Source organism: Phycomyces blakesleeanus (assembly GCF_001638985.1).
Source record: "Phycomyces blakesleeanus NRRL 1555(-) unplaced genomic scaffold PHYBLscaffold_22, whole genome shotgun sequence".
Classification (NCBI taxonomy): Eukaryota; Fungi; Mucoromycota; class Mucoromycetes; order Mucorales; family Phycomycetaceae; genus Phycomyces; species Phycomyces blakesleeanus.
Genome location: NW_017265155.1, coordinates 632,261 through 642,199, shown reverse-complemented (window position 1 = coordinate 642,199; position 9,939 = coordinate 632,261). Strand labels below are relative to the sequence as shown.

General features: G+C 35.6%; 2 protein-coding genes across 2 annotated transcripts in view; one reads left to right on the top strand and one right to left on the bottom strand.

Moving 5' to 3' along the window:
* PHYBLDRAFT_188427 (hypothetical protein) overlaps window positions 1-3,696 on the top strand; it is a 4,332-nt gene extending 636 nt beyond the window's left edge. The window contains exons 3-11 of the mRNA XM_018439501.1: window positions 151-209; window positions 333-616; window positions 742-776; window positions 1,247-1,289; window positions 1,340-1,934; window positions 2,025-2,152; window positions 2,269-2,759; window positions 2,867-3,041; window positions 3,126-3,696. Of these exons, the coding sequence (XP_018287348.1) occupies window positions 151-209; window positions 333-616; window positions 742-776; window positions 1,247-1,289; window positions 1,340-1,934; window positions 2,025-2,152; window positions 2,269-2,759; window positions 2,867-3,041; window positions 3,126-3,380 (2,065 nt within the window). The 3' untranslated portion in view covers window positions 3,381-3,696. The remainder of the gene's footprint in view (window positions 1-150; window positions 210-332; window positions 617-741; window positions 777-1,246; window positions 1,290-1,339; window positions 1,935-2,024; window positions 2,153-2,268; window positions 2,760-2,866; window positions 3,042-3,125) is intronic.
* Window positions 3,697-6,145: 2,449 nt separating this feature from the next.
* On the bottom strand, window positions 6,146-8,939 carry PHYBLDRAFT_182922 (hypothetical protein). Its single transcript, XM_018438695.1, has 6 exons — window positions 8,358-8,939; window positions 8,196-8,216; window positions 7,721-8,071; window positions 7,575-7,613; window positions 6,870-7,415; window positions 6,146-6,768 (listed from the first exon to the last, which is right to left on the bottom strand). The coding sequence occupies exons 1-6, from the start codon at window positions 8,893-8,895 to the stop codon at window positions 6,200-6,202; spliced, it is 2,064 nt and encodes a 687-aa protein (XP_018287347.1). The 5' UTR covers window positions 8,896-8,939; the 3' UTR covers window positions 6,146-6,199.
* Between the last annotated feature and the right edge of the window lie 1,000 nt (window positions 8,940-9,939).

The window sequence follows — 9,939 nt, the reverse complement described above, 5'->3', positions numbered from 1 at the left end:
GAATCAGTGATTGAATAAATGGAAAAAGGGTAGTAAAGAAGAGGGCTAAATTAGAGATCTGTTTCAATTCCATTTGCTTTCTTTGTTTCAACAAAAGAGACATATTGCTTATTACTACTATTGCTTATTTTATTATTATTATCATTTTAGGATTACCTTTGCACGCGATCATTGTAGTGGCTTTTTGCGTCTTAGTGACCCCCAATCAGGTAAAGATGGCGCTTCTTGTACTTAGGCTTACAACCTTTTATGTACATGCCCTTTTTTTGTTTTTGGTATTAATTATATATATATATTAATAATTCATTTGTATATGTATATACAAACATTAGCCGACAGATTGTATGCAGTCTGCAATGGCTATACTTTCAGTGATGGGTCTAAACTTCAATTTCGTCTTAACCGGGATAAGTATAATGATCCTGCTCCCCAGGGTGATCTCTTGCAGGTAAAAGGTCTTCCTAACAACATAGACGACGACGGTCTCTATGAGTTGTTCCGTCCTTTTGGTCCTCTCAGTGTCTGCAAACCTATTGTGGAAAACAACATTTTCCGAGGCGCTGCGTTGATTGAATATTTCTTTCATGAAAGTTCGGAAAACGCCCAGCACCATTTGGTAATTATCATTTCGTTTTGGCTCTCTTTTTCTCTCTCTCTCCCACGTGGAAACACTTTACTGTTTTTGAATTTTATTGGGATAATCCTGTACTCATCCCATATATATACATTCACCTTGTCTAGCATGGAAAGTCGTTGTACGCTAGTGGCAATATAATGTAAGTTTATTTAATTTAATTTTTTTTTATTTATTTATTTGTATTTTCTATTGTATTCGTGTCATTATTGTAATTGGGTACAATATTTGTACTTGTACCTTGCTTGTACCTGTACCTGTGTGTGCATGTGCGCGTGTTTTGCGTATATGCCCGTGCGTGGATAATGCGTGTGTGTGTGTGTGTGTGTGTGTGTGTGTGTTGGTCTGTTTGTAATATAGAAGAAGTTCAATCGAAAACTTTCGATCGCTTTTTATTAAAAGGGGCATTTACAGAGATATTATATATATATTTAAGATGTGATTTCTTTAAAAGAGTACAAAAAAATAAGGAGGGGGGAGTGAATATGTGTGGGGTTAATAGTGAAATTTTTCTATTCTATTCTTTCAAAAAAAAACTATGAGAATTATAAAATTATAATATTGATAGTAAAAATTTTATTTTCTTACTAAATTTAATGATTTCTTTTAAAGAACCATCACCCCTTTGGCAACCATGAAGACCAACTCAAAGCCAGTAAGTCGAATCGATAATCTACAGCAAATATAAACCCTCAAAATTATTAGCTTTCGTCCTTTGATTTTAGATCAAATAACAACAGCAGTAACAGCAGCAGTAACAATAGCAGTAGTAATAATAATAACATTGGGGAAAAGTCAGAATCAAGCCACGTCGATTACATGAACCTCTATATTAAGAACCTTGATCCCTCAATCACAAGTGAAAACCTCAAGGAGCTTTTTGGCAAGTATGGTCACATTGTGTCTGCCAGAGTCATGAGCAATCCTTCTACTCGTCAATCAAAGGGATATGGCTTTGTCAGTTATGGAAAGGCAGATGAGGCTAGTGCTGCACTTCATGACATGAACAACGTCATGGTTGGCTCAAAGGCTCTGATTGTTGCCTACCACGAGCCCAAAAGACCACGCCAGGAGAAATCAATGACCGGTGGTGGTAATAATGGCAACAGTAATGGTAGTGGAGGAGCAGGAGGTGGATCCTCCCCCAATCATAATTTGATGTCCTACAACACAAATACCCTCCAATCAAATCAACCCCAAGAATACCCATCTTATACACCATCCCATATGCCTGAGCCTGTATACTATACATCGGACAACAGACATCCTCATGATATGATAATGCAATCATCAATTCACAGTAAGTACAATTCTATTCTACATACCCAGATAAATATAAATGTATTTTAATGCTAATTCTTTTTTCTTCCCTAAAAAAAACAAAAATTAGTGTCTTCCCCTGTCAGTGGGCTTGGTATCGATAATGTGGATCAACTAGCATCAAATATCAAGGATCTTTCAATAGGACAACGTCATCAGCCCATGTCTATGCCTGTGCCTCATCCCACTCAAAGAAAGGTAAGTTTTTTTTTTATTATTGTTTTGGTTGGCTGGCTAGCTGGCTTGTTTGAAAGATATATATATATTATGTGAAGAGAGATAGAGAGAAACTAAATTTATCTTTGTGTTTTTAGCCCTCTCTTGCTGATTTACCCTATGGACATTCTCCTCATTCTGCTGTCCGCCTCTCACCTCAGTTCCCATCTCCTCCTATTTCTGGTACCAGCACTGGTGGCGGTCCTTCCTTGGCTTCCCTTGCTTCGGGAATTTCTGTCCAGCAACCACCTACCATGCCACACCATCACCAACAACACCAGCAGCAGGACTTTAAGAAACAGCCCGAAGGAAAACCCAGTTTAAGGCGCAGGGGGTCACTTGAGTCTATCTGCTCTGTTATGACCGAGACTTCTTCAAATGTACAGCACCAGAAGATGACAAACGCAGTCATGCATTGTGGCTCTTATGGAAAAAGCTTGCCGGATATTGTCGACATGCTCCTCACTCTGAAACGTAAAGAGAGAACTCTGTGTCTGTTCAACCCAGACTTCTTGCAGGAGAAGATTGGTTTGGCACTTGAGGCATTAGATGTGTTTAGTGAAGACTTTGACACAGATGAAGAAGATGTGTAAGTTATTCTTTCAATTCTTTTTTCTTTTTTTTTAAAAAAAAAAAAGGTTATAATCCCTCGTATATTCATTCATTTTTTGTTTATTAATTATTATTTTCTTATAGACCACCAATGCCTACAAGAAAACACCCAGGATCACCTTTATTGGCAGAGGTTTCTTCGGCCATGTTTATTAGCCGATCGACGAAGAATCTGAATACAATCCCTAATGCAGAAGAGGCTGCTCTTATCCAATTTAGTCCACCTTCTCGCAATCACATTCCCGTAGAAATTGCGACGGTGCAACAACAGCAGCAGCAGCAACAACAACAACAACAACAACAACAACAACAACAACAACAACAACAACAGCTGCAACAGAAGGCACCTAGTGAAGAGAACGGCGAGGAAGCCACACTGAAACTTTTGGAATCATTGGAAGGTAGACCATCCCAAGAAAAGAAGCAATTGTTGGGAGATAGACTGTTCCCTCTGGTTAAGGCTACAGGCGCAAAACATGCCCCCAAGATTACCATTAGATTGCTTGATACCATTGAGATAACCGAATTGGCTCATCTTATGTACGACAAAGAAGCTTTGAAGCAGCGTGTTGAAGTTGCTGCAGCAAATTTGAAATAAGGGCTATTTGCTCTTCTTCTTTATTGTTGACATTGGATAGAGACAGAGATAGAGATCTAAGAAAAAAATCTCCCCTCGATACTTTATTATTCATACACAAGTTATTTATCTTTCTCTTTCTCTCATCTACTCTTTCACCTACTTCCTCAATCACTTCCTTACTTACCCCACCCATTTACTCACTTACCCACTCACATACGAATTTCACCCATTAACCTATTCACCTATTCACCTACACAAACACAGATACTTCGTTCCGTTTCCTTTTATATTATTAATATTATCTATCAAACAACTGTTTCCTTTTTTTTTAACCAAAAAAAAACCAAAAAAAAAAATCCAGGGCTATCTCGTCTACGAGAGTTGAACCGTTGTACGGGCTTTATCTATTTAGCAGATTCCTAAACCATTTCCCCTATTTGTTTTCCCATTTTTGACTACCCCATACCTTTCTTTCTCTTTATCCCTTTATTTCATATCTTTAAATATTCTCCAGTCTCTCTGTAGATCAGTAAACGTAGATATACAACTGGTGGACCAAATTAAATAGCTATATATATATACATTTCTTTTTTCTTCTTCAATTGTCAACTCTTTGTTGTTGCCTTTTGCTGTTGTTGTTTGTGAAACATTTAGCTGTCTAATATTTTCTTCTTCTTTTTTTTGCATTATAACATGATAGTAAGTAGATTCTGCTATTGATAGAGAATAGCAAATATATATATATATATATACCCATCATTATCATCATCTCGCATATCTCATTTTACGCATACGCATATTAGAAAGATAAGATGAAATTAAAAGGCATTTGATTTTAGCTTTGATAACTCATCATGTGTGTGTATGTTTTTTTTTAAAGTTACTCTCTGTAATCCACTAAATATATACATCATATTTTTAACATTTCTTTCTTTCCCTTTTTACCGTTACTTCTGCTGTTCATGATTTATTCCATACTTTATCTTGACCAAGTACGCTTTGATTGATTTTCTAGTACTCTCCATTTTCTTCTTCTTACTTTTCCCCCCAATTCACTGTATTTAATTTTTTTTTTGCATCCCATACAATGTACATATTCTTGTTTCAATTTCTTTATTTTTAGTCCTCTCATGATTTTGAGGCTTTTGAGGCACCCCCCTCAGCATCGCCGATCATTATGGTGCGTGGCCGAGTAAGGACTAATACAATCGTCTTTTACAATATATATATACACTTTTTCGGGAAACTATTGGTGCAAAAATGGAATGCACCAAATGCACCAAATGCACCAAAAAAAAAAGATGAATTAAGCAGAGAAAGGGTAGAAATTTGCATCAAATTTTATCTTTATTTTTACACCATTAATATCCGGAAAGAGTGTATTTATTATTTATATAGGTCTATGAATTCATCACAAAAAAGATGTGTGTCCGAATGAATTTATGTGTGCCTGGGTAGATTTGCGTACCTGGATAGATCTATGTTCGCCTGGGTAGATTTATGTGTGTGGGTGGATTTTAAGTACCAGACATGGCACAGCGGAGGTACAAATATTAAGAGAGGCAAATTGAATAGTAAGAAAAAGAAAGTCTTTATCGATTGATATATGTATATTATTCTATTTCTTTAATAAATAACACTCTCACAGTATCTAACTTTCCTAACATTGAGATACTAGCCCAAAATCAGTTCCAAACACTTCGAATATTATTTTAACTTTTTTTTTTTAATAAATAAAACTCTCCCAGTATCTATTTTTTCTAATATTGAGATACTAATCCGAAATCAAGCACAAATACCTTAATTGTAATGCAGTATAATACTTAAAAAAAATTATAATTGGAATAAGAGGGTCAATTACTGGTTATCAAAAAATAATAAAAAATTAAAGACTAAGTGAAAACGTAAAAAAAAAGCAAAAATAAAAATGAAAATAAAATAAAATAATTAATTTTGCCAAAAACATCATATAATCTACAAAACCTTTCAAACAAATATTTTAATTTTCTCTTTTCCTATTCAATCAGAGACCTTTAATAAAATCCTGAGCTTTTTCTTCCTGGCTCCATACAAAAAAAAAAAAAATTGAATTTCAAATGCCCAGTCTTTTTGGTAGATTGTATGACATTTTTGGAACTCAAACTGTCTAAGCTGTTTTTAGTAATTTAAAAACACCTGGGAGCGTGGCATTTTTGTGAGGCTAGCAGTTCTTCTACACAGAAAAAAATGCGGCGGTGTTTAAATATTTTGTTTTTCCTAATGTCGTATAATCAAAAAAGCAAAATTCCATCACTTCGGAATTAGAAGCTTACTTTAGAAAAAACTTTCACTAACCTGTCTATTTTTATGTGCTACAAGTAAAGTAGCAAAAAAATGTCGGCAAATGAAAATTAAATAATTGGATTTCACAGTGTGGCCCTTTTCATTTTGACTTTTGTTTTGTACTATTTATTATGTAGAGCTCTAGTATTTTTTTTATTTTTTATTTTTTTTATTGGATAAAAATCTCTCAGATAACTTAATTAATAATCGCCTTTATCATTACTATTACTATTATTATAATTATTATTTTTAGTCGTAATATGTTTTACGAGTACAAATCTTAAATTCTCATCGTACAATTCTGTAAAATACATACTAGCGAAAATCTCTAAGATAAAGAGGAGAATAATCATAATAATCATAATAATAAAACATTTATATAAATTTTTCTTTGAAGATATGGTGCAAACACATTCATATTCACAAATTTATACATGCTTTTTTTTTCTTTTTCTTTCTTTCTTGATTTTGATTTTATTATTATTTTCTCTTAAAATTGAAAAAAAAAGAAATATCTAAAGTTTGATCTGACGATCTTTTTTTTCCATATCATAGCAGAAACTCCGTGCTCTTTCGAGTCCTTCGAAGTAATGGACAGGAATATGATCCTTAAAGAAGAAAGGATAGATGCTCTCGAGGGAGTGGATTGGGTTACCATCAGTGAACTTGTTTGCCATGGTTCTAAACCAAGCTTTTTTGGAAATGTACATGGCAAATCGGGGCAATGCAAGGAACTTTACGGGGTTAATTTGGTCATCGTGTTGCATAAACACAAGTGCCTTTCGAGGATCAACAAATCCAGATGTCAGTTTTGGTTTGATATTAGTGTGGGTGTTGGTGTTGGTGTCGATATCGGTGCTGGTACTTGGGCTTGGGTTTTCAGCGGCTGTAATTATCTGGCCATCAGGCAGGTTATAGTCTACACATCTTGAATCGAATCCACCGAGTGTGATCTCGACCTGCATTGTGGCCTGGTAACCCGAAGGATAGACTCGTAAAGGCTTCCGGTGCCATCTACTGTTCAGTTGAATGGCGTGCCCGATGTGAGAGTAATTGAAGAAATCGGTGCTCTTCATATAATTACCTATAATATATATATATATATATTGTCAAACATAGTACAGATACACATATACATACACACACATATGTATATGTATATATTAAGATTTTATGGTTTCTTACCAATGGTTTGGCTATCGTAACCAGGGGGAATACGGCAGATGATATCATGTTTATTAATGATACGCCAAAGGGTCGAGGTACGTGAAACAGGGTGGTTAGAGAAAGAGGAAAAGTAAGACGCAAAGTCGTTGTCACCGACGGCAGGGGTACCGATCACATATGCATCTCGGAGAACACAGCGACTGGTAAGATCTTCGGGGCACTTTAGCCAGCGGGCAAACAAAAGTGAGCTCATGGCTGCACCGAGAGAGTGACCCGTAATCCAGACCTGGATAGGTTCGGATGTTCCCATACGCGCCTGCATCTGCTGGGCCTTTTCCTGGACAGCCGAAAGAATGGCACCATAAGGATCGCGTGTGTCGTCGCTGCCAAAGCCGGCAGTGGGAAACACGGATTCATAAAAGCCTTCGTGGACCGATCCAAATAGATACGAACGGGCGTCTGTGCGCTGGAAGGTGGCATCAACCAAGAACTCTTCGTAGTTGGTTGGGGTGGTTCCCTTGAAAGCTACTACTATAAACGGGTGTTCTTCCGACCAAAAGATACCTATTTGAATACATTGATAAACATGCTTGTGTTAATATATATATATATATATAGTGCTTTTAAGATTTTTTTTTAAAAAAAAAAGAAACCTGAGAACTCTATATCTCTCTTGTCTATATATATATATATATATATATATAAATGTTAATATTTTATTACCACAGAATGGACCGCCCAATGATTTTAATTCGGAAACACCTGTATAAAAGGGAACAAAAAAAAAGGCAAGAGAGGTTATTAAGATACACACGAAACATATATAGCTGTTCTCTTTCTTTCTTTCTTTTTTCTGTTTATGGACTTGCCTGCAAAGTGAAGACCCCAGTTTGCTACAATGGTTCTAATACGTCTTTCTGACTGCCATAACAGACATTTCATCTTCCTTTCGACTGGAGATTCAACCTGGTCTTCTAAATCAACTATTGAGGACTTCATGGCGTTTGCATAAACTTCATAGGCGCTCTTGACTTTGTCGGCATCGCGCTCATAAATAACCGAAGAAATTACAGTAAATGTCTGGGCTATCGAGAGATCAAAAGTCCGGGAACGCACGCCTCCTCCACCGGCCTTATTTGGTGGTTCGGGTTTTCCAAGACTCGGAAGAGTTGATTTTACAAGTTCAGCCGTCTGTTCAGACAACAGAAGATTTGGTGCACCTAAAACACATACACATACATATACACACACACACAGAGAGAGAGAGAAAAATTTAACAACAAAGTTCCAATATTTATATATCGGGTGGTTTTCTTTTTAACAAAACAAAACGAACAAACTTACCCCAATTAATTGCTCCTAGACCTATGATAGTTTTTGGAAATAAATATTAATATCAATATCAACGTTCAAAAATCACACACTTATATATAAAACTCAAATAAAAGCAAGCTTTTTTTCTTTTTATTATTAAAAAGAAAAAAAAAGAATTGCTAATCAACTGACCTTCTCCATATTTACTGCCGATATAATGTACAAATGCAGAACCTCCAAGATAATCCATAAATACTTTGAGACCAATTTCAAAAATAAACAGCAGAACGACGGCTGTAGGATAGACAATCACAAAGGCCAATGAGCTTATGGGAGCTGTGAAGATCATTGTCCAGTTGAAGTAAAAAGTCAAAAAGAGATTCCTGTAGGTATTGAGCATGTAGCTTAGGTAAGGTCTTGGCTTGGATCGAGACGGTTCGGCCAGTCCATCGGCGTTCATTCTCCAGGATGTGTTGCTCACTTCTGACTCTTCGGTTTCTGGAGTGCCAAACAGGTTGGTGTAGATGTGGGTCTTGGTTGTGGATGGGGATTCGATTACCTGGGCACGCCTGTGAGCCAGTCGAGCAAGTCTTTTGAGTTCTCGGATGTGCTGGACAGCACTCAATGCTCCTCCGGTTTCTGAATCGGAGTCATGTTCAGTTACTTTTGTTTCGATTTGCCGATGTTTTGGTTGAGGAGAAGGTGGTTGTGAAGCAGCTATGGTTGTCATTGTGTATATATATGTTTATATGTATATATGTATATATGTGTAAGTAATGGAAGAACAAAAAAATAAGAAGAAGAAGAAGAAGGAAGAAGATCGATTACCTCTCTTTTTTTTCTGCTCCCCAATTCCTGTTGCTTTATATGGTTTTGGATCGATTTATTCTTTCTCTGCTTCTTCTTATACATATTATATATATATATATATATAAGAATAGAAGATAATGGTATTACCGTATTGCTTTCATTTGAGTCCCGCTCTCATTTCGCACATGCTTGTTTAAAAAATCTATCAGCAGAATATGGAATGATCCGTAGCCATGACAACTATCGATTTATATACTTTTCTTCTTTTTCTATTTTATTTTTTTATTTTTTGTTGTTTCTTAATCATTCATTAACTTTCTCAGCTTTTAATAGCACACGTCAAAGCACTGTGTGAACTGAATTAGTCTTGAAGCACTCTGTGGGTCTATCTATTTTTTTTTAAAAAAAAAATCAAGATATGGCGGAAACAAAAACCAAAAAAAAAAAAACTAAAAAACTAAAAGCTCTGTAGTCAAGCATATGACAATTAAAAGTGGCTTGGTATAGGGCACTTTTTGGTTACACCGTAATTCTAGTAACAGCACCAAAGAAATATAAGTGAAGATGAAAGAGTTTAAATATATGAATGTGTGTGTGTAGACATGGTAGACCAACAGCAGTGCGCGTAGCATATACAAATTTGTCCATGTGTAGTAAAAATACAACTAAAATAAAATAGTCTAGTTTATGCTGTGCTGTGCTGTGCTCTACTGTGATGTGTCGTGTTGTGTTGTACACTAACCATGCGTCATTAACAAGGAGATAAATAAAAACGATTAGTACATATTTGTGTGTGTGTGTGTGTTTTTTTTTTAAATAAATATATATAACGAATATACACATTGGTATTGGCGTCAAAATTCTGTCAAGATCTTATGCTAGAGAATTTTAATAAAAAGAAATCTGCAATATATATATATATATATCCTATTCCTTTCTTCCTTTCTTTGGGGTACTCTGTGTT

Coding starts and splice junctions, on each gene's coding strand:
- PHYBLDRAFT_182922 (XM_018438695.1), bottom strand. CDS start 8,895: ATGACAACCATAGCTGCTTCACAACCACCTTCTCCTCAACCAAAACAT. Junction 8,217..8,357: donor CGGCAGTAAATATGGAGAAG/GTCAGTTGATTA, acceptor AAACTATCATAG/GTCTAGGAGCAATTAATTGG. Junction 8,072..8,195: donor TCTAGGAGCAATTAATTGGG/GTAAGTTTGTTC, acceptor TATGTGTTTTAG/GTGCACCAAATCTTCTGTTG.